At 44.2% G+C, this 24,911-nt stretch overlaps 1 protein-coding gene, 1 long non-coding RNA gene and 1 pseudogene across 2 annotated transcripts; 2 read left to right on the forward strand and 1 right to left on the reverse strand.

Moving 5' to 3' along the window:
• Positions 1-83: 83 nt before the first annotated feature.
• On the reverse strand, positions 84-11,988 carry Rsl1d1 (ribosomal L1 domain containing 1). Its single transcript, XM_032912056.1, is given in 11 exon segments — positions 84-920; positions 1,783-1,918; positions 1,920-1,982; positions 1,984-2,027; positions 5,580-5,702; positions 5,785-5,878; positions 8,167-8,268; positions 8,353-8,501; positions 10,086-10,221; positions 10,971-11,107; positions 11,802-11,988. Coding segments are annotated over 11 exon segments (1,350 nt in total). The 5' UTR covers positions 11,907-11,988; the 3' UTR covers positions 84-659.
• On the forward strand, positions 11,964-22,970 carry LOC116908719. Its single transcript, XR_004389016.1, has 2 exons — positions 11,964-12,393; positions 20,484-22,970. It is a non-coding gene; the product is annotated as an uncharacterized LOC116908719 (long non-coding RNA).
• Positions 22,971-23,020: 50 nt separating this feature from the next.
• LOC116909239 lies at positions 23,021-24,107 on the forward strand (annotated as a pseudogene).
• The last annotated feature ends 804 nt before the right edge of the window (positions 24,108-24,911 follow it).

Below are 24,911 nucleotides of genomic sequence, written 5' to 3' on the forward strand. Positions count from 1 at the left end.
GCCCAATTGACTAAATTCTCTCATGCAGATGGAAAGCTGTTCCTACGTCTTCAAAACTAGTCAGGTGAGATACGACAGCACAGTGCGTCTACCCAGAAGGGATATAAGTTTAATTTCAAAAAAAGCAAATGTACAGAAGCATCAGGAAATACACTGAACAATTTAAAAAGATTGTGCCTGAAACCCCTAGTTTTTACAACAAAATATTTATTTCAGAGGCACCCACAGAAACTTCTCAAAAACCATTTAAGTCCTGGACTCCTTGTTGAAAAACACTGTGATGGAATAAACAGCAGAGTGCCTTTTCTTGTGTGGGGTTTATCTTTTTTCTTTTGACAGCTCTGGGTAGTAAGGCCAGGATCTTGCATTTGCTGTCAAAAGTGTTATACCACCAAGCCCAGGACTTAAATCTGCCCTTTAAATAATGAATCTTGGTGACCCCTTTGTAGACAACTAGGTTGTCCTCAAACTCATACACATCTGCCTATCTCTGCATTCCACTGTGCGTGTGTGTGTGTGCGCGCGTGTGTGTGTGTGTGTGTGTGCGCGTGTGTGTGTGCGTGTGTGCACGCGCACACACAAACGCCAGCACGCCCTGTCTAAATATCCTTGAAAAGCTCTTGTTAACTGTGATGTCTTTTATGCCAAATGCACTAGTTCTAGTTTGAGTGGGCTGCCCGGGTTTGTTTGTCTCTGGGAGTGTTGGAAGCTTTCTTTCCAGATTTCATGGGAGTAGAGAAGGACTTGGCCCCTGGCTTTCTGAATTCCCGCACATCCTTTTTTTGTTTCTTCCCTGAGATCCCAGGATCTGAGGCTTCTGGAGTCTCTGTAGCCGGTAAGGCCTTCCTTTTTTTACCCTGAGGGGTTCTTGGATCAGACTTGGATTTTGGAGACTTCTTCCCTGTGATATTTTCTTGCATCTTAAAAAGAGAAAGGGAATTAGGTCTAGAACAATAAAAAGCAGTATCTAACAGTCTTAGGGAGCCACTGCTACGCCGCAACCTCGTGTGCACCGAAGCGTGGAAGAATGAGGGCCTATTTACAGCACCAGACACAGTTTCTTCTTGAGACAGGATCTTGCTCCTGCCTCAGCCTCAGGCACATGTGTCACCTCATATTCTCATACTTCAGTATTCGAAACATTATTCCAGCTATGTTGTATCTGAGTACACCGAGAGGTCACATGGACATCTGACACTTTGTCCTTCCCAATGAACACCTACACGAGATACATGTCTAGAAGACGCCCTACTGTAAAGCAGCACAGGCCATCCATTCAGATCAGCCAAGATCAGGCTAAAGTAGTAGATCAGTGTCTACCTTCACCCGCCTTCCTGCTTCCTAGATTAACTCTAAGCTTTTTTTAAATCACTAAGCACCTTTTACTTTTATTCCTCCACCTCCATCCCCAGTATTTCTTTCTGTAGTCCTGGCTGTCCTGGAAATCACTGTGTAGTCTGGGCTCAAACTCAGCCATCGCCTGCCTCTGGGTCACAGGTGCTGGAGGGGAGTCATAGGACCCCACCTGGCATTGCCTAGTACTTTTTGCCTGAAATACAGCAGCTACTAACAGCAATAAAAATACCTTCACGGGGCTGGAGAGATGGCTCAGTGGTTAAGAGCACTGACTGCTCTTCCAGAGGTCCTGAGTTCAATTCCCAGCAACCACATGGTGGCTCACAACCATCTGTAAAGGGATCTGATGCCCTCTTCTGGTGTCTCTGAAGACAGCTACAGTGTACTTATATAGTTAAAAAATAAATAAATCTTAAAAAAAAAAACCTTCTTGGATTTTTCTTTATCATTTTCCTTTCCAGTTCTGGAATTTTGTTTTTCATACTTCCTTCTTTTCTTTGTGCTTGCCTTGAGGTCCTTTACAATTTCTGGGCTCATCCAGAAAGCAGATGGAGCACTGGTTTAAGCCACTGGAGCTCCCTAAAAGAGATGTATCCTTCTTGGATTTCCCAAGCTTTAACATTTTGCTCCTTCTTCAACTTTTGTTTTCACCTCAGTCTTTTGTTTGGTTCCTAGAAAACACAAGATAAAATTTTGTAGGAAATCATCCTCAGAAAGCAGATGGCTTGCCTTAGAAACTCAATCCTCCCTAACCTGTTTGACCCATGCAAACATTAGTTACACCTCACACTGTTTTTTGGACACACACAACAATCACACACACACCCCAACACACACACTCTCACTCTCTCTCACACATACACCATTAATGACATGCACCACACTCTCTCTCTCACACACACACACACACACACACACACACACACACACACACACACACACACACACACACAGTGTAGCTGAAAGCTGAAAACAGTACTGTCAGAATGTCAGTACATACCTGTAATCCTAACTACATGGAAGGCTGAGGCGGGAGGATTGCAACCTCAAAGACCAACTTACCTAGTTACTGAAGTTTGTTAGACTCGAATTGTGGGTTTAGTTTAGTGTTATAGCACATGTCTACTGTGTCCAGGGCCCTGCACATGGTGGGACATTAACCACCATGAAAATGCATGCATGCAGGCAACCCAGAGGTGGAAGGGAAGGCCAAGAGAAACTAAGCCCTTGTCCCTACATTAAGAGTCTATGGAATACTTTCCTCACTAGGGGCTACACTCCAGAAGAAATGTAAGCAGGAAGCAGAGCCCACGGCCACTAAGCCAGTTTTGGCTTCAATCATTACTCATCACGTGTCCTTTGTATAAGTGCGTGTGTATGTCCACACCACAGGTTAGCTTAGAGCGTTCTTCAGGGCCACCCACTTGAAGACAGGGTCTCTTCTAGGACCTTGGGCTTAATGAATGGCTACACTAAGTTGAATCTCTAACATCCCACAACTGGCTCTCAAATGGTAAGCACTTTACCCGCCGAGCCTAGCTTGGATCTCCAGTTCTCAAAGTGTGACAGGGTGGTTGTATGTTCAGAGCACTTTCTCAGTTCCTGTCTCATAGGTAAAGTGTCAACCATCCCGTTCCTTTAACCATTTCTTTAGACTGTCAACTGCAGTGAATGAGACCTGAAATGGTCCAATATGAGCAGGGAGCCTATTTCAACTGAGAAATTGGACTGATTCCTTTAGTGAATGTGGGGCATCCCACCCAAAATTGAGGCAGTACCTCCTGAGCTGCAGCCCAGGTTAAAAGGAGCATGGAAGGGAAGAAGAAAGGTCATCAAAATGCCTTTTACTCAGTGGGCTTTCCCTTTTGCTATTGACTTGATGTACCCAGTTACAGTGACATTTTTTGAGAATTTTAGTTTCTTTAAAAAAAACACAAGAAAGCTAGAAGTGGTGGCACAGGCTTTAATCCCAAAACTCTGGAGGGAGAAGCAGGTAGGTCCTTGTGAGTACAAGGTTAGCATGTTCTACAGAGTGATTCCATTCAGGTAGCCTGAGAACCACTGAGAACCCACAATAGGCTTCATTCTAATCCCTGATGTGGGACATGGGCTGCTTCACTTCTGCAGCAGCTGACCACGATCTGCCTCATGCTCTAGCAGAGGCGTGGCTTTGCTAGCTGCACAGTCTCTGTGAATACATCATCATCTGGAAACCTGCAAACTGTTCAGAGTACATAAAAGCGAGGGCAGTTGGTGGGTGGTGATTACTGATCATTTAGGGAGGTTGGCTGTGGTTTCTCGTATGCTCAGAGAAGAAACAAAAGGAAAGCAATTAGAGTCAGGGAGCGTGGCACCACCCCTCCACCTAATGACAGCGGATGAAGCTGGAGGGAATAAAAATGGGAAAAGAAAAAAACCACAAAGCAGGAAACCCCAGCTACACCCAGCTATCGGCACCAGCAGCTCTCCAAATCCCTTCGGCCTCAGTCACCAGGTTGAAGGGCTGAAGCACACAGGCACATGGACCCAGCAACTACTGAGTTCTCAACCTCTTCAGTGTGAGATATCTTGTTACGCTGAGACACAATATTGGCTGATGATGGATAGACAAACTGTCACCAAAATACCTGCTGTGTGTGTTAAGACGGTGTACTAACTAAGGACAGCCAGATGAAAACCTAGGCATGGCAGGTAGTGCAGGCCTTTAATCCTTGCATGCGCTCTAGAGAACTCTGAGTTCAAGGCCAGCCTGGTCCACACAGTCTTTATGTAAAAACCAAACAACCAAAAACGAGAAAAATAAATGACGAGTAGAAATTTCAGCCAGGGGGGCTGGAGAGATGGCTCAGTGGTTAAGAGCACTGACTACTCTTCCAGAGGTCCTGAGTTCAATTCCCAGCAACCACATGGGGGCTCACAACCATCTGTAAAGAGATCTGATGCCCTCTTCTGGTGTGTCTGAAGACAGCTACAGTGTACTTATATGTAATAAAAAAAAAAAAAGTAAAAAAAAAAAAAAAATGAAATTTCAGCCAGTGATGCACATTTTTGATCCCAGCACTCAGGAGGCAGAGACAGGCAGAGCTCTGAAGAAAATGTGTGAAGGTCTGACTAAGAACGCACTTACAGGTTCTTCCACTTGAATACCTGGTTGTAGGGATGGCACTGTTTGAAGATAGTAAGACATGGCCTTGCTGGAAGAGGTGTGGCTGCTGCCTGCACATCTGGATGTGAGGCACAGCTGCTCTTCAGCACCATGCCTGGCTGCACATCTGCACATCTGGATGTGAGGCGCAGCTGCTCTTCAGCACCATGCCTGGCTGCATGCTGCCAGGTTCCTTGCCTATAACTTAACCTCTGAAACTGTGAGCAAGCCCCAAATAAATATTGTAGAGTTGCTGCGGCCATGATATCCCTTACAGCAATAGATCACTGACTAAGGCAAGATGTGACTCCTAGATATTAAGACATGAACCAAACACTGAAATGAAAGATTCAGTAGAGACGAAGATTAACATGGCCAAAGAGAATTCAAAACAACACCATTCCAAACAGTTACTGATCTCCGCTTCAACCACCCATCATTCGATTTTGGAAATAGTACCTATAGTACTAAGCCTATAAATCAAAACTGAGTTGGGGGCTGGGGACAGCGCTCAGTTGGCCAAGGGTTTATATGCAAACACGCCACAGACATAGAAAAATGGGCACGATGGCTGGCATCTGTAATCTTAATTATGGGAAGGTGGGTGCATACAGGACCCCTGGACCTCTTGGACAGCCAGTCAAGCCAATCAGTGATCTCCACTAAAAGGTATTTTTTAAAAATTAAGATGGACAGCAATTGGGAAAGACATTCAAAGTTGTCCAGCACACACAATTAAGATGTGCCTTGTTGTGGCTAGAGAGATAGCTTAGTGGTTAAGCTATTTGCTCTTTCAGAGGATCCAGGTCCAATGCCCAGCACCAACAGAGCAGCTCACAACTCCAATCCAGGAGGCCTGACACCTGCACACATGCAGTCAAAACAAATCAGCCTGAGGCCCCCTAAGAAACACTGAACCCGTACGCTAAGCATACACCTCACCCTGGGCTACACCTTCAACATCTGTCTCCACGTATGGAAGACAGGGTCTTACAGCCCAAGTTAGCTTTGAACTTGCTGTGATCTCTCTTGGCTACATGTTACAAAGCCCACCCAATATTATAACTTTTATACTAACCTGTTTCTTCAGACTACGGAAGGAAGCGCTGTTTTCGTCCTGAGATGTGACAAATGAGGAAAAGATAGGAAGGGAAACCGACTTCTCAGTTTTCAGGAACAGGAGTTTCACACTCTGCCATTTCTGAAACAAAGAAATGATGATATCTACACACACTCTGCCTGTTTAGAATGGAAAGCAGACTCATGCACTTGGCATACTGTACCTCTGGCAATTTTTCTGAAAGCATTTCTGAGACAGTCAGGATGTTTTCAATGATGTGCTGAATCTCCATTCCAGTGTGACCAATACGGATAGTACTAGAATTTAATAAAGCAACAGAGTAAAGTTTTTGCTCTTTAACTTTGTATTTTAAAACTCCACTCCCTGAAGTAAAACACCACCATGCTGAAAGAAACACACCCACAGGTTGGACCGCGAGATGGCTTGGCTGGTAAAGGCACTTGCCACCCTAAGTTAAAGTCATGGAGTTCAATCCCAGTGATTTCAGTGTAAAAAGAGCCTAGAAACTGCCTTCCGACACCTATATTCAAATAGACAATGGCAATAAGTTAAGACAAAACAGAAAAACCCACATGTTGACCCCAAAGCTGTTCTGGCAGAATCACCCCAACAAGGTCATCGACACTTCATGATTTTCATGTCCTATTCAGCTGAGTCGTTCTGAAGTAAAAAGTTCTTGTCTCTCATGGATAACTCAATGTTAGCAAGACCAAAGCATCTCTGCGGCTAAGCCACAGGGAACAGGAAATGCGTGGGAGGCCCAGCAGGCCTCCTGCAGCACTGGGTCTGCCTTCCCTCACTGGAGGCTCACTGGGTGGCACTTTACCAGTGTCACCTGGACAGCAGCTTCTCTTCTAGCTCCTTTTCTTTAGTCAGACACTGGCCAGCTGTCTACAACGTATGTGTGTGAAAAGGAGAGGGAACAACAAGAAAGGGAGCCACTGTGCCAGGCAAAGAGAGCAGAAATAAAGACATTCAAATTCACCATGAAGAACAGGCTACCTAAACCAGCGGACCTCTTAGCTTAGGCTCTCTAGTGATGGGATAGTGGGAGCCAGTATATTTGGTATCTCTAACCTTTGACAGCAGTCTGTAACTGAGGAAGGGGTAGGACAGGCCCAATGACAACTCCTCTTAGGTATTTAAATGGAACCAATCAAGGGGCTTCCCTCTTGCAGGCAGCATGCAACGGGAATCTATTTGTATTACCTGTTATACTAAGCCTTGCCCCACACAGACCCCATTTCTGACCACTTAAGTTGGAAAGCAGTTATCTATCTTTGTTTTTAAAGCTGGTGTGGTGGTATACAAGCCAACAGTCAGGGTAGAAGTCAGAGGATCTTTGAGTTCCAGACCACCCAGAATCATAGTGAGATCCTATGTAAAAACAAGAACTGTTATTTTTATAATTTATTCTGAGACAGGGTCACAATATAGCCCTACCTGGCCTGGAACTCTCTATGTAGACAGTCTGCTTGTGACTTAAGAGATTTATCAGTTGCTGCCTTCGCAGTGCTAGGATTAGAGGTGTGCTACCATGCCTGGCTCATTTAAAACTACGTGTATGTGTGTGTCTGTGCATGTGAACATGTGGGTACCCCTTTGGTCCAGAGACGTTAAATCCCTAGAGGGAAAATTACAGGCTGTTGTGACCCACATCTACCATGGGTGTTGGAAACCATACTTGGGTTCTCTGAAGAATAGCGCAGCCATCTCTCCCAGTCTTGCTTTTCTTTATGAGATAAATACTCAGGTATGTTTGTTTTGTGTGAGTGTCACAGGACAGTTTGCGAGTATTAGTTCTCTCCTTGTACCAGTGATGGTCCTGGTTGTCATGCTTGGTGGATAGATGCCTTAAATCTGAGCAATCTTGTTGACTCTAAGGCTAAGTTATCCTGGTTCGGGATCCTGGGTGAGAATGAACCGAAGACATTAACATGTAGCTACTTTCTCCCAGAGGAAACATTCCTCAACAAGGGGGACAGCAGGTCTGAACAGGTACAATTCTCAACAGGCTCCTCCCCAAGGCTACCTGAGCTCAGGCACTTTCCGTGGAGTTGGCAGGGCTGTGCAGAACTCCGGTGCTAGCTTTCCTGACAACCTCATGCTGGGGAGGCCCTTCACAGACAGGCCAGCCATGTTTCTGACAGGAACATCACCATGTTTCTGTCAAGGAACATCAGCTCCCTTCATCCGGCAGACTGTACAATCACTCCCCATTCATTATGGTTCCTGCCCTACCTACACATTTGTAGCCAGAAAATCAGACAACCAACGAACTTTTTTTTTTTTTTTGGTTCTTTTTTTTAGCTGGGGACCAACATTTGCCTTGCTGTCCAGAAAAGCACTCACCACTGACAACCCCAACCCCGACAAATCGAACTTCTTAATGGGGACTGAAGTTACTTCTATCTCTTCTTTTTCTTAGAAGACTTAAAAAAAAAAGAAAAGAAAAAAGCTTACTGGGTTTTAGTAGAAGGTCCTGGTTTGATTAATATGATCCTTTATGGTTAAAAAAAAAAAAGGACTCAATCACCGTTACATGTACAGTTTAAAGAAATCGCATATAAATGCTCCTTGTTACCTGCAAGAACCACGCTTAGAGATGTTTAAGACGGTCCCTGTGATAGTTCGGTTAATCTCTTTGGACAGATTCTTTGCCAGAAGGTTTACAGATACTGGAACTCTAAAAAAAACAGAGGCATCAAAACACTGGAGACACACAGAAAATCCCATACCATTCAAGTCTGGTCACTGCACATAAACTCACTTCTTCCTCTGATAGAAATGCCTTCCTATGTGTGTGGGCAAATGCCGTCGGATTCGTTCATCAGCAATAAAGACATCAAAGCTACCCAGGAGGCGGAGCTTGGCTTCATAGGCTTTATATTCTGTTTTTAACGTCTTAAAGGGGATAATCTAGAATACAAAAACAAGCGAAACACCATAAAGCGTTAAGATCTAAAACAGGAGGAGAAATACTTAACACTTCTCTTCACACCGGTCCCAGGGCTATGCATGCCCCTCTCAGATTAATGAATTCCTAAGCAGCTAAAATATGCTGGAGGCCTTGCAAAACGCCGGAAGACCCTGAGAAGAGAACAATCAAGGAGCCTGGATTAAAAACCCAGCATGTCAGCCAGCTACTGAAGGAGATGACATAACTGTTCTTGACTATCTCAGGTTGAAGAATACTAACTCTGAGGGTAAGGGCAGCCGAGGCAACTGATCAAAATGCTATCTCAAACGTAATAAAATGAGCTACAGAGATAGCTTAGTGGTTAAAAGCACTGGCTGCTCTTACAGAGGACATGGGTTTGATTCCAACACCCACACAGTAGCTCGTGGCCATGTGTAGCTCTCCAGGTACAGGGAATCCAAGACTCTATTCTGGTCTGCATGGGTAATTGTATGCACAAGGTGCACAGATACATGTAGACAAAACACCCAGACACTTGTTTAAAAAGCACGGGTGTTAGGGTGGGATGGCAGTACCTGGTGTAGAGGTGTACATCTTATATCCTAGCGTGAAGGAAATTGAGTTGGAGGCCAACCTGGTCTACACTGCAAGTTTGGGGTAGCATGTGCATGGTTTTGGAGTCAATTCCTAGTACCAGGAGAAAGATAAAGAAACAGAGTACAAAGATAAACAAATAGTCACAAAACAGAGCCAGATGTGATGCTCTACAAGTACACGAAAAGTTGGGTTTTTAAACAATCTGCAATGGTATTATAGATGGCTCAGTACTTCAGAGCTCTGACTATATTAGAGAACCCAGAGAATCAAAACAACCTTCTACAACTCCAGCTGCAGGGAACCCCATACTCCTGGAGGCAGTATGCTCAAGACACTTAAAAAGATGTGAAATCTGACATGCATTTAGGTTTTCAGTTACAAATCAAAATAGTGCCTTTAGCAAAAGCAAAAGGAAATAGAGCCAACCAAAAGCAGAGACAGTAAGATTAAAAAGAGAAAGGGGGGCTGGACAGTGGTTAAGAACACTGACTGCTCTTCCAGAAGACCTGAGTTCAAATCCCAGCAACCACATGGTGGATCACAACCATCTGTAATGGAATCCAATGCCCTCTTCTGGTGTGTCTGAAGTGTACAGTGTACTCATATATAATAAATAAATCTTAAAAAAAAAGAGAGAGAGAGAAAGGGGAGCTGGAGAGATGGCTTGGCAGTTAGGGGGCTGGAGAGATGGCTTGGCAGGATTTGATGCTCTCTTGAAGGACCGGGGTTTTATTTCCAAGCACCCATGAGGCAGCTCCCACCACCTGTAATTCCAGCTCCAGGGAAACTCAGTAACTTTTCTGGCCCTGGAGGACACCTGCATCCATGTGGTGCACACACATGTTAGGAATACACATTCATACCCATAAAGGGATAAGTTAAAATTACAGAGAAAATGGACCTAAAGGACCATAAATTATAGCAGTGTATGATACTTCATTTCTAAAGTCTCTGAAAGGACTTTAACACATCAGCACACCTCCTACCTGAGAGATAGTGTTTACTCCATGCTTTTTCAAAAGCTTTTTATAGAAACCTTCTGTCTGTTCAGGTGAATCACATTCATCTTTGGTAAACAGACAGACTTCTGAGGATTCTGAGAGGATGCTATGAGGCAAAGACCTACAAAACATGACAAACAAGGAGCAAAGTGTTATTCCAGAACATGTTTATCCTCACCGAGAGCTAACGAGAACATTCAGTACATACAGGCAGGCCAGATGAATCGGTGGGTGAAAACACATGCTCAATGCCATGCCCAACAACCAGAGCTCAAACTCCAGGACCAACATGGAGGGAGAGAAATGATACTGACTCACTCCCATATGTGTGCACCTAACCCTCCAGACAGATAGACAAACACACGAACAGAAATAAATGCAGTTTAAAAATATTTTAATTTATCTATTTTCATGGCATCCCTGGCTGTCTTGGGACTATCTCTGAAGACAAGGCTGACTTCCAGCTAAAGAGATCTCCCTGCCTCTGTCACTTCTGGCTCTAAAAAGAAAACAATGGGCTAGAGAGACCAAATGCAGGAATCCACACATTCAGTAGTTAAGAGCATTTGCTGCTTTCCCAGGAAATCTGATTTCTGTCCCCTGTACCCACACTGGGCTGCTCATGACCTCTTGTTTCTGCAGTCCCAGGTGATCTGACACCCTCTTTTGGCTTCTGCAAGCACTGGACACATGTGGCCCACATTCTTATACTCAGACACACTCTGAGTGAGTTTTAACTTTAACCCCAGCACTCAAGAGGGAGCGGCATATATATTACTGTGAGTTTGGAGCCAGGCAAGCCTTAGTAACAACCAAACCAGCGGAAAAACAAATAAAACAAACCAATGAAACAAACAGATAATTACTTACACTCTGATCCGAAGTTCTTTCTTTGGAATTTTCCATAGTATCACCATTAAAAACAGATTTTCACTCCCATTCAACAGCAATTCATTATTTTTTCTGGACTTGGAGTTATCAAACAGAACTTCCACTGCCTTTCTTATCTGCAGAGACAGAAAAATCGATTAATTTCCTCAATCTATGTTAATTGCTTCCATACAGATATATTTGTTTCCTTTGCTCCTTTGGGGGGCTAGGGTTTCAAGAGAGGACTTTTCTGTATATCTTTGACTGTCCTGGAATATAGTTCAGGCTGGCATCGTACTGAAAAGATTCACCTGCCTGTCTCCGGAGGGCTGGGATTAAAGGCATGTACCACTACGCCTGGCGCTCCTCTTTCTATTAAGCAAATTCCATCAGCTTATTAGGATCTTACAATCTGTACCCAGTGCAACTTAAGAATGCATTTAAAACATCTAAGTACCTTGGATCTGTTTACAAGTTGTCTTTTCTACGTAAGAGAAAAAGCTATTCAGAAGCTTCTCCTGCCCTCTACGGGAAAGGAAACGATCAGGAAAAGCGAATAGGGCTAGGAGCATGTGCTCAAGGCTGCTAAAAACACTTTGTGCACGTACATAAGACCCGTAATGCTGCAGGACGGAGCGCAGAAGCCCACTTTCAACAGGAGGCAAACAGGCCGTAAGTGTGAGAAAAGCGAGACTGCTGGGGTGCGTTTTCAGAGGCCTGCCTCGAGCTCCTGGGAGCCAACGCAGTCGCGGGCCCACTTGATTTCCTGGCCTCTTGCCCCACACCCTGCACCACCCTGCTTCCGATTCGTTGTCCCCGAAAGCCACTCGCCTGCTCTCTGTCCAGCTGTTCAAGAGCGGTCGGTTCCGCTTGCACCTCGGTGGTGGTCGCCGTAGCGGCCGAGGCATCGGGAGACTCGGACGCTAAGCACTTCATGCCGCCTCGTGTGGAATTCAGGAGTCAGAATGCCTGCGCACGCGAAGCCCCGAAACCCGGAACCGGAAGGCAGAGGGTGGGACTGCAGGAGACCAGTGGTGTCATTTCCGGTAAGGCAGCGTAATTAGATGCTGTGGCTGTCCTCCGAACTAGTTGTTGAGGACTGAAGCTGTGCCTAGAGTGTTCCAGTGGAAAAGTCTCCCTTGCGTCCGGCTCTTTCTGAGGCTCCAGGCCTCGCAAACCCTGTCGCTCTTCTCCGGAGAACACTGAGAGAGCGCCCTAAGGAGAGGCCAGAGCCCTGTCTTCGATCCCGTGCAGTCTTCCGAAGAGCGGGGAGCCGTGGCTTCCCACCTTGTTGTGACTTCAGGCGTCGGTTTCCCCAAACTGGTGGTGTTCCCATGAAATAAAGAGGAACCGCCAACACTAGGCGCGTGATGCTGCGCGAGAAACGAAAAAATGAGTCGGTCTTTCAGGAGTTTCGGCCCAGGTAAGACCCTAAGTGAGTATGAAGGGATAACTCGTAGAATACGTCAGAACGTTTTAAGAGTGGTTAGTTACCAAGCATACCCACTGTGCTGGTTTCGCGTAATACAGTGTATTTGAGGTTGTTCTCAGTCAGTACAAGGCGCTCAGAGTGGTACCACCAGTTTTTATTTTCGTTTGGTTCGAGACAGGGTCTCTACTATGGCAGTTCTGGCTGTTCTGGAATTCTCTGTGTATACCAGTTTGACCTCGAACTCACTGAGATCCTCCTGCTTCAGGTTGCAGAGTGCTAGGATTAAAAGCATCTACCAGTACTCCCCCACTTAAGTCAGGATCTTCCTATATAGCCAGGATTACCTAAGTGAGCCTCCTTCCCTACCTCTCAGAAGCTAGATTTACAATGGTGAGCAAATCCCTATCCTCCAACTTGTACCCGCACAGAGACATAATTTATTTAGGAACTTTTAGGTGGATGTTAAGGATAGTGACAGGCCCCCCTCAGCTAGCTGTGTGGGAATAAAATGTTTTCTCTCCATTGTCAGTTTTCCAAAAGTGCTCCTTGAAAAATCATACTCTGCTAGTGTCTGCTGAGGACTTTGTCTTAATTTAACTTGTAGAATGCACTTTTAGAAAAGTCGTTGGCACCTGCTTCTACCTGTCTCTTTGAGAATCTGGTATAGGATGGACTTTTAGCATATTGCAATGAGTTGGGCTTGAGGCATGCAGACTTCCTAACATCTCCAAAGAGCATTAGTGGTCTTAGATGTTCTCTTACCTGTATTCAAGTTTGAGAACCAGACTTTTTTGGTTTTTGAAGACAGAATTTCTCTGTGAACAGCCTTGGCTGTCCTGGATCTCTCCTTGTAGGCCAGGCTGGTCTTAAACTCATAGAAATCTGCCTGCCTCTGTCGCCCAGGTGCTGGGATTAGACTTTTTTGTTGCTGCAGTTGTTGGTTTGTTCCAAGAGATTTATTATTTTTATTTTATGTGTGGATGTTTTACTTGCATGTATGTCTGTGCACCACATGTGAGCAGTGCTGGTGGAGGCCAGAAGAGAGTCTTAGATCATCCTAGAACTGGAATTACAGATGGTTAGAAACCACCACGTGGATGCTAAGAGTCAAAACTGTAGTCTTCTGGGAGAGCAAGCAGTACTCTTAACTCCAACTCTCCAGTCCCAAGCACCAGACTTTTAGGCCAAGGAAATTACACGAATTCAGATGGTAGATCCTGGAGGCGTTTGGAAACAATAAGTGACTAGAGCCAAAGAATTGCAAAAGAGATGGATATGAGGCTATTAAAACTGACAAAGGAACTAGTTATCAAACTGCAGTTACACGTGAAAGAAATAAAAAGTACTAGTAGCAAAGGAAAAGTGATGAATTACACTTTAGTAAAGTTGGTCTGGCTGTGGTATTGCAAGAAGAAAGATCTAGAACTCTTTGGTAATCTTACTTTCAAGTAATGGGGCTTCAACATACACACCCCACATTTTCAACGTGAGCTGATAGTGACTTGGTTCTTCCTAATAGTGTATTGGAAACATAAGATGTCAAACATGGCATGTTACTTGTAATCCCAGTCCTGAGCAGCCTTTTACAGAGGGATTGCCGTGACTTCTAAGCCATGCTTGGCTGTAGAGCAGTACTCTCACCCCAGTGTCAGTTCTGACGTTAGTGTGATTACTATCATGCATGTAAGTTTTGTCTTTACAACTCCCTCTCATTCACTCATTTGTAAGGTGGCCCTAGAGAGAGGGAAGCCAGACGATATGCTGTGAGGCTACTTCGTCAACCAGCTAGCCACCACATGCATGAAGGTGGGAGCAAAGCCTTCTCTGCAGACATGAGAGACTCCAAGTCAGAAGCAGCCAGCTATGCTGCTCCAGCTTTCTCATAAACACTGAAGAAGCCTTTGTTAATTTTAGCTACCAAAGGGGGTGATTTGTTCTCTATCAATAGGTGTTTGATAGAAATTTATAGTCCTCCCGTGTACATATTCAACTGTGTAATCAATATTTGCATTTTTGTATCTCACATTCACCAAGATTTACCATGAACTCATATGATCCCCTCAACTTGCTTCCCATGTATTTCCTTTCCAGTATTGAGTACTTCTAAGACAAATTGAATTATTTTTAAGTCTTTTCTCCTCATCCCTCAATTTGATGAATAGTAGATTGTGATGTGGATTTGGTGGCTCACATCCCTAACACCAGAGCTTCGAATTATAGAATTAGGAATTTCAAAGTAAGCCTTAGATACCTGGCATGTTTAAGGCCAGTCTAAGCTACATGAAACCATCTACAAACAAAACTGTGGAGATACATGGAAACCTAGATAATCCACAAATTTCTGAGCATGAATTACTGGACAAATGGATAATACTAATTATTAATAGGATTTAAAATGAAGAAAAAGGGACAGGTTTAGAAGCTCTACCTAGGTAATTCTGGGATGCAGAAAAAGATGTTTCTGAGTAAAGAAGAAAGCTTAGACATCATCTTCATAGGGATGGTTACAGCTATGGAAATAGATGAGAAATACAGAGCCAAAACAGAGCCATCATGAAATCTTTAATTGTGGATTAGAAGAGGAGAGAGCTAAGGAAAAGAAAAAAAAATGTGGGTGGGGAGCACAGATCCAGCAGAAGAATAGCCATTGTCATCCAAAATACCACACTAGCACAATATCCCGTATCAACCTCCTTAAATATCTCCTCACATTTGGAATACTTCTTAATTGATGGATCAGCTAGGAGCAGCACTATTAGAAATGGTCGGGCAGTAATGGCCTTGGAGGAGCTGTATCACTGAAGATGAGTTCTGAGGTTTCAAAAGCTCAACAGGCTAGAGTCTCACTCTTCCTGCTGCCTGTGGATCTGGATGTGGTACTTCTCCAGCACCATATCTGCTTGCATGTTGCCCTACTTCCTGCTGTGATGATGGACTGATAACCCTCTGAAACTGTAAGCAAGCCCCAATTAAATGTTTTCCTTTATAAGAGTTGTATTGGGGGCTGGAGAGATGGCTTGGCAGTTAAGACCACTGACTGTTCTTCCTGAGGTCCTGAGTTCAAATCCCAGCATTCCACATGGTGGCTCACAACCATCTGTAATGCGATCTGCTGCCCTCTTCTGGTGTGGCTGAAGACAGCTATGGTGTACTCATATAAATAAAATGAATAAATAACCCCTTAAAAAAAGAAAAAAAAAGAGTTGTATTGGTCATGGTGTCTCTTCACAGAAATAAAACATTGACAGTTTCATAGTTTTCAACTTGATGCAAGCTAGAGTCATCTAGGAGAAGGAAATCTCAGTTGAGGAAATACCTCCATCAATGGAATTGGCTTGTAGGGAAGTCTATAGAACATTTTTTGGATTAATGATGTGTGGATGGACTCAGCCCACTCTTGGTGATGCTACCCTTGGGCAGGCAAGTGGGTCTGAGTTGTATTAGAAGGTGAGAGAAACAAGTCAGTAAGCAGTGTTCCTCCATGATCTCTGCTTCAGGTCCTCCCTTCAAGTTCCTGCCTTCAGGTCTCGCACTGATTTACCCCAGTGATGGAATATTACCTGGAAATGAAATTAACCCCGCCTCAATGTATTTTGGTCAGTGTTTTATCATAGCAGTAAAAATTAAAGACAGATGTCTTCCTCCATTGCTTCCTCATCTTACTTTTTCAGATAGGGTTTCTGACTGAAAGTTTGCTGTTTCATCTAGACTGACTAGCCAGCAAGGACTTGCCATCCACCTGTCTCAGTTTCCCAGCTCTGGAGTTAAAGACATGCACTATCGTGTCTTTACGTGAGTACTGAGAATCCAAATACAAACACAGCAAGCATTATACCTACTGAGTCCTTTATGTAGCATTTACTGAATTATTTATAAGCACTTTGCCCAGAAAAAAATTAATTTATTTCTTTCATTCTTTCATTCCCTCTGTCTTTCTAGACAAGGTCTCTTTTTTATAGCCTTGGATGTCCTAGGGACTCACTATGTAGGCCAGGTTAGACTTGAACTCACAAAGATGTTCCTGCTCTGCCTCTTGAGTGCTGGGAGTAAAAGCCTTCACTGCCATGCTCAAAATGAACCTTTCAAGGTGACCTCATCTTTAAATCAGTAACGTCCCCTTTGTACTTCCCCTTTGTAGTTTACAATTTTGGACAAAGTGTCTTTTAGTTAAGGTTACTATTGCTGTTACGAAATATCCTGATCAAAGGAACTTAGGAAGAAAGGGTTTATTTTTCCTGTGCTTCCATATCATTGTCAGGGCAGGGCAGGGACCAGGAGGCAGGGGCTGAAACAGGCCATGGAGGAGTGATTAAAACATTAGTAAAATGCTGGACTCTGTTCTGGCACCCGCAGAGGAGGAGGATATTCCCACACTTTGAGCTAGCCCAGGACCTGACTATATCTGAAGGGAACTCTACACCTACAGTCCCAAGAGTTTATCCTGATTTGTCCTTACCTCCATCTGGCTGTCTCTCACCCCACAGGCTGATTGTAAGCAGCTTTTAGGTGCCCTTTTTGATGAAAGGGATTAGATCATGACTGAGGCAGGAAGGCCTTTATGGCCCCAGGGGCCACAGGGTTAGATAAAGAAAAGAGCTGAGTGAATATTGCCCTCATCCTTATCAGGCTGGAATCCCAACACTGATCAAGGGAGAGGGCTCTTTTTTTTTTTTATCTTTTTTTTGGAGCTGGGGACCCGACCCAGGGGCCTTGCGCTTCCTAGGCAAGCACTCTACTACTGAGCCAAATCCCCAACCCCGGGAGAGGGGCTCTTGATACCTAGCACCACGCACTGCTGACCAGAGTGAGAGCAGTGGCCAGAACACCATTTCATCTTCCAAAATATCTGAGATAACTTGGGAAAACCAGGAATTTGGGTTCCTGGAGCATCTCCAAAAGGCTTTGGGAATCTACTCCCATTGATGTAGATGTCACAGAAAACCGGTGGTCTGGTAACACTGGTTCCGTTGCTCAGTCAGCCCCAGATACTCAAGTTATGGAAGTTCGAAGGATTTGAAGAAGTGAATAGGTCACAGCCATTAGAGATAGCTCAGAAGACCTTCTAACAGTGGAGATCAAGATGAGAAGAAAGACACAGGCTGGCCAGGACAGTGACAGCCATATTCAGAGAAGGGCCTGAGCTTCCCTCAGAGTACCTCAGACAACCATATCAGCCCTAAGCCAGGGTGAAGAAGGACCAGTGTGCCTACTGTAAGAGAAAAAGGACACTAGAAAATCAAATGCCTAAAACTATATGGACAAGGAAAAAGAAAACTGATCTTAAATCTCACTGGATCAGATTGATGGGGCCAGGGCACTATACCAATGAGTCCCTAGGAGCCCATGGTCACAGGAAAATAGACGAGGATAAAACTCTGGTTCCTGATAAATAGGGATAAAGCCTGTTCAGGGCTGACTTGACCCGTGGGCCCCATCATTAAGGAGAGAGCCACAATTCAAAGGACTATAGAAACTAAACTTACCTCTGGAGCAACAACCAAGAAGTTAACCGTGGACAAGGTACTGTGACTCATTCTTTTCTTGTTATGCCAAATTGTCCATATCCCTTCATTAGTAGAGAATTGTTGTTAAAACTTTGTGCCACCATCACCATGTTAAAGCTGTTCTGGACCCAATGAGTCCATACTCAGTGATTCTGGCAAATTTTCCCTTATTAGAAGAATATAAAATGGTAGAAATGCATACTGAAAAATTAGGAGCTGGCTGCCCACTCCTAACAGAATTACTGTTTAAGCTGTCTGCAGCAGGCATACAGACCAGTAATCCCAGAGTGGTCTCACTGTAGCTACCAGTTATTACTCTCTTGAGCTCAGCTTCGCCTGTAAGAGTTAAACAATACTTGCAAGAAGCCCAAGCTGGCTCTAGAAAACATATGAACCACTTTAGAGATACAGGAATTTTGTTCCCCTGTAATTCACCTTGGAGCTGTCCACCAACCCCTGTTGTTTAGCCAGGCACCCAAAACCACTGTTCAGGATTTAAATGTAAATAAAAGAGTAGAAACTATTCACCTGACATACTTTTCTCAGCCTATTGGCTCCAGGAGAAACTATACTGTCTTAGACCTGAAGGATTCCCTTTTCTCTGTCTGGTGCCTGTGAGCCAACTTACATTTGCTTTTGAATTGACAGATCTCAAGTCAAGGTTCAATAGCCAACTGAACTGGATCTACTACCACAGAGGTCTAAGAACTCCCCCGTTCTGTTTAATGAGGCTCTTAGTGAGGACCTGTTTGAATACCCACAAGGGCACCTGAACATTACTCTCTTGTAGTATGTGGATGATCTCATACTGAATCATGAAACAGTGCCAAGTTACCAAGGAATTGCTTGAAATACTCCAGCAGCTAGGATACTGAATGTCTGTGAAAAAAATCCCAGTTGTGCTTTAATAAGGTAACTAATGTGGGATATTGCTTGGAGGGAAGCAGCTGGACCATCCTTAAGCAGAATCCAAGCTATCTTGAATATTCCTGAGCCACAGGATAAAAGACAGGTGAGAGAATCCCTCAGTGTAGACTATGGATACCTAACTTTGCAGAAGTAGCAAAACCACTGTACCAGAGCCTAGAATGAAATAGCCCCTTGAGCTGGAAGCTAGGAAAAGGAGGCCTTCTAAAGTCTTAAGGAATCTCTGGTGTCAGCTCCAGTGCTCAGAGTACCTGATGCTGCTACTTGTTTCTGGAGAAACGTAATTGAGTGGGGAAAGGTGTATTGATTCAGACTTTGGGACCATGGAAGTGGCCTGTGCCCCATCTGTGTGAACACCTAGACCTGGTTGCATGGAAGTGGCCTGTGCCCCATCTGTGTGAACGCCTAGACCTGATTGCAGCAGGATGGCCATCCAGCATCCAGGCCATTGATGCCACCACACTGTTGCTACAGGAAACTGATGAACTGACCATTATAGGACAGGAGTTGGTTGTCACTACTCCTCAGTCTGTTGAATACTCCTTCAGGAAGCCTCTTAGGACTGGTGTCAAACACATGCCTCACCCATCATCAGGCTCTCCTTTTGGATGCACTCAGGATCAGAGTCTCACCTTTCTGCTCTCAGCTCTTCTAGCGGCTGTTTGGCAGCTGGGAAAGCTTGTTGGTATTCATTGTCCAGTACACCTGAACGGCAACTCAGCTGAAGCATGAAGCAACAGATTTGTTGATGCCATTTCAAAAAGAGTGGCTACAGAGCCAGTAGGACCACTACAAATATTAGATCCTCCTCAACTCTCACCCTCCTGCCTGAGCCAAACCTGCTAGAATAGCCTGTGTATACTATAGAGAAAGAAAATTGGACCAAACAACAAGGGTTCACTGACAGCAGACTGGTAAGTTCTTCCAGATGGATACTATCCTGCCAGAAGCCCTGGCCCATCTCTTCTCACTAATTCATTGATTATACACCTTGGATTGACCAAATTAGAAGTTAGTTAGGAACCGGTACTTTCTACACTGTCTGGATGAAAGAGTTGAACAAATCACGTGCCACTGTAATGTCTGCACCCAGGTGGATCTCAGAGGAGAAAAACCAGCACCTGTGGATCTTCGCAAAAGAGGGCTTAACCTGGTTACCACTAGGAATTGACCTCTACTGCATTTGCTCCAGCAACGTTTGGCTCCCAGTATTTGCTAGTTTTATAGATACTTTTTCAGGGTGGGCAGAAGCCTTTCTTACCAAGTCAGAAAAAAGCTACTTTCATTACTAAGAAGTTACTATTGGAGATCATTCCCCAGTTTGACATTTCTTCCTTTTGGGGGTCTGATAGAGACCTGGCTTTCATGGCCAAAATGTCTCAACACTTAGCTAAAACATTAGGAATGTGCTGCAGATTACACTGTGCCTTAGGTCACAGGGTTCGGGACAGGTAGAAATAATAGAACTGTTAAAGATTAATTAAATTCTGGGCCCAAAGTGTCAAAACTGCCATTATTTTTTAAGATCAGGTGCTCCCTGTCCCCTACCAGGACAAGTTGATACCATTTGAAATATTTGGCCAACTGCATCCACTTATTCCTGTCAAGGGAAGGCCACAGATTATTGACATGTCTAATCATTCCTTCAAGTCTTTACAGGCACTGCAGCAGACAACTAGAGAATCCAGAGCCGTCTGTTACGCCCACCACCCTTGACTGACCAGCATACAGGTTTCAACTTGGAGACTTACCGCTTAGCTAGCAAGACTCTGGAACCTTCCTGGAAGGGACCATACCCTGTGATCCTGACAACACCAAGGGCCATCAAGGTGGCAGGGACTGCAGCTTGGAACTACCACATCCATCTAAAGGCAGACACAGCCACCAGAAGAAAGGTGACAGAATGAAGGGTAACGCAATATCCCCAGTGCCTTCTAAAGGTGTGGTTCATGTGCACCTTGAACTCAGACTGGCGCTAATTTTGGGAATCTTTATAGGTCACTCCCAGCCAGTTAAAAATGTTGAAGCCTGGGATTGGGAGCTGTCTCGAACCTCAGATAGGAAAATAATAGGTGTTTTCAGGAGTGTCAACTCCCAACCTGTGTTTAAATTTGACCTGTGTGATTTCTTTGATAACAATGAACTTATAGCTGAATGGGGAATTTATAGTCTAGTTCACCCGGGGTGTGGGACCAAAATGCAGGAAATATCCTTCTGGTCATCACCATTTTATGCATGCCCGGCTGATGGGCCTACACAGTGTCACAGGTGGGAAAAGGATTATCATTGCTCCACCCCAGGCTGCGAGACTGAGTCTGACCACGGTGGCCATAAAGACCCATACATCTCCATTCAACGGGTATATCCTTCCCGGGATTGCAAACCTGGGACCTGTAATCCCTTTACTTTAAAGGTTGTGGCCTGGAATGGATTGAATGACAAAAAATGGCTTACAGGCCGGACCTGGGGATTTGTACTTAAATTTAAGAATTATGGAAATAGTCCTGGGGTAGAATTCACTATACAGAAAAAGGTTCCATACTACCGAGCCAATCCCATAGGTCCTGAAAAGAGCTGGTTGCCTCAACCAGGGATTAGGTTGTATCCTTTCTCTCTCCTCACTCCTCAGGCCATTTCACCCGTGGTAGTAAATCTATCCACAGTCATGGTCAAGGGGCTACAGTAATAGGCAGCAGCTTCAACCCTACTCCAGAACACACTTAAAGTTTCATCCCCTAGTGATTCCCGAGCTCAAGACTTGAAGTTATTACATAATTGGATAAATCATACACCCCCCCCCCCAGCCTTGGGAGAGATTATTGGTTTTGTCAAGGTCCCAGGCTTCTCTTTTATGTAGAGATAGAGGTCGATCTGTTATCCCAACTAGAAAATGTAAATAGTAAAACAAAGAAACTAGACTCACCCTGGGAGATTTCCAAGGAAAAGGTTAATCTCTTCTTCAGTTTGTAATCAGCTAGCTTCCCGTTCTAGCAAAGCCTGAGTACTCAGCTATACGTCACTGGTCTGAGCACATCAGCATGCACCTCCAGCGCCTATTAGCATTGCACTAGACATGGTGGGCCTGAGCTTGCTAGATATGTAACAGCTGTGCACCTTGAATTTTGGCCCCAGAAAGTTAATCTCTCCCAAGGAAATACCCTCTCCCAAGTAGGCATGTATGCTGGAGAGAAGGGTAGAAAACTTTTGCCTATATATAAAGGAAGTTCCCATTGTGAGGTCCAGATAAAAGGGAATAGCAATTCCAGCTATAGAGTTAGCCCCTCCTCCTGAAAGCAAGAGTCACTGGTGTGGCTGCCTTGGGATGTCAGCCCTGGTTATGCAAGACCAGGATTAAAATGCTCAGTAACAAAGTAGACCAAGACATGCAGCACCTAAAGGACTCCATCAGGCAACTTGAAAAACAAGCAGTTTCCCTAGCAGAAATGGTTTTACAGAACCATTGAGGACTAGATTTTAATTGTGAAGGGAGGACATTTGTTGTACTGCCTTAGGTGAAAAGTGCTTCTATGTCAGTAGCTCAGGAGTTTATGGGAAACATGTCTCAGGAAAAGCTTGAAGGGCAAAGGAGTGAGCTGAGGCTTCACTACCAGTCTCTCTTTTCTTGGTCCCCATGGGTTACCACCCCCATCTTTAACACCCACACTGGGCCCAGTCTTTTACTATTCCTTGTCATCCCAGTCAGCCCTGCATTTTAAATTGGTGACTGGTGCATTAAAAGTAGAACCGACTCTGCTCTAGGAGCCCTGCAGGCTTGGTACCAATCTGTCCTCCAACACAGATCAATGCCTGGATTCCATTCTGTACCCAGTACTGATTTTAGTAGGCTTTGTCCTCTGACTTTAATTCTTGAAAGATAAACTCCTGACGTCCTGTCTCCCTCCCCAAAATGGTGTAACTGTGAAATGATTAGCTGCTGGCACAGGCTTTTGTAACTTGCTTAGAGCTGTATGCAGGGAAGTTTCTCATATAGTTGCAAATCTACCGAAAAATTAAGTAATTGTGGTTTTTGGTTTAAAAATCCTTCTCTCAACCCCTCCTCAGTGGTATGCTTTTGATTTGACTTTAAGACTGCCACCCAGCTAGCAGTTTTAATAAATTTATCTAATTATAACTGGATTGAGTCTGTGATCCTTTCCTAGTGATCTCGAACTTCATAACAGCCCAGCATGAACTCCAAGGTCTTAATCCTTGTGTGGCAAGTCTTTCTGTAGTAAAATTCTTGAAAATGATTTCAATTTTTCTGAACTCCTCAAAGTCTGGTTTTATTTTTGTTTTGGAGTTGCAGTTAAAACAGGGTCAGGGGTTGGGGATTTAGCTCAGTGGTAGAGCGCTTGCCTAGCAAACCGCAAGGCCCTGGGGCTGGGGGGAACAGGGTCAGAACCTGGCTGGTTCAGAACTTGATCTGGGATACCTTGGGCTAACCTTGAATTACTGATACTGTTTCAAAGTACTGAGATAAGGGCTTATCCAGTATGTCCAGAGATTGTTGAATTTGAAACTATTCTTATGTTTCCCCAAGGGATTTGTTGACCCTTAAATTTCTATGCCTGTTAGGACTGGTGGGTGGATTATTTATTTATTTATTTATTTATTTATTTATTTTAAGGTTTTGGGGTTTTTGTTTGTTTGTTTGTTTGTTTTGAGTCAGGGTTTCTCTGGGTAGCCCTGGTTGTCCTGGAACTCACTGGGGACCTCAGACTCAGAGTTCACCTGTCTGTGCCTCCCTAGTGCTTGGACTAAAGACATGCACCACCACCCTACAGGAAGACTAGTTTTAAATGTAGGCAGTATACAGAAAATTACTGTGTGTGTGTGTGTGTGTGTGTGTGTGTGTGTGTGTGTGTGTGTGTGCTGTACCTTTGAATTTACTAGGGAAAATATTTTTTCCACTGGTTAATATTTGAGGACAAACTAAAAACCTTAAATTAATCTATGTTTTTAAAATAATGCAAGTAATCTGAGGGAAGCACTTATCAAGAACTATATAACTTGACCAGAGCCAAGCACCATGCCTCTGAAAATGAAGAAATCAAGGACTTTCTACTCACAGCCCGGGGAAGGATGCCAGATCTGTCAAGGTTAGGAACAAGGATAACGTGAAGGTCAAGGCCGTTGTAGCAGTATCTCCACACCCTGGTTGTCACAGACAAGGAGAAGGCCGAGAAGCTGAAGCAGTCCCTGCCCTCAGGTTTGGCAGTGAAGGAGCTGAAATGAACCAGACCTGCATGTGACTATTAAAAACCCTGAAAAGTAGAAAAACAAAAAACAAACAAACAAACAAAAACCCTAGATAACTTAAATTGTGTGTGTTTGTTTTCGATGATAGAATTTAACCTAAGGCCTCCTGCATCGTAGGCAGTCACTACAAACTGAGCTGTCATGGAGCAGACTCTCCAGGGTCCATCACGCATTAAAAACAGATTCCAGGCTGGAGAGAGGGCTCAGTGGTTAAGAGCACTAACCGCTCTTCCCAAGGTCCTGAGTTCAAATCCCAGTAACCACATGGTGTCTTACAACCATCTGGAACGGGATCCAGTGCACTCTTCTGTTGTGTCTGAAGATAGCTACAGTGTACTCATATAAACAAAAATAATAAATTTTTTTGTTTTTTTGTTTTTTTCTTTTTTCTTTTTTTCAGAGCTGGGGACTGAACCCAGGGCCTTGCGCTTCCTAGGCAAGCGCTCTACCACTGAGCTAAATCCCCAACCCCAAATTTTTTAAAAAAATAGAAAAAAATGATTCCAAATTTGAGAGTTCTCATTAAGCCAGCCATCAAAAGCTCAGAGAGAAACAGTTTTCAAAGAACAACTCCAACTACCTTTCATGGAGCTTGCTTGCTTGCTAGTGATAGGGTTTCTCTATATAGCTCTGGCTACACTCTGGAATTCACTCTGTAGACCAGCAGAGAAACAGTTCTCAGAGAACGACTCCAACTGCTTTCTGCTGGAAGGGAGCTTGCTTGTTTGCTTTTTCAGTGTGTGTGTGTGTGTGTGTGTGTGTGTGTGTGTGTGTGTTGATCTATTGATCGATCAAGACAGAATTTCTCTGAAATATCCC

Source organism: Rattus rattus, chromosome 9 (genome assembly GCF_011064425.1).
Source record: "Rattus rattus isolate New Zealand chromosome 9, Rrattus_CSIRO_v1, whole genome shotgun sequence".
NCBI classification, from domain to species: domain Eukaryota; kingdom Metazoa; phylum Chordata; class Mammalia; order Rodentia; family Muridae; genus Rattus; species Rattus rattus.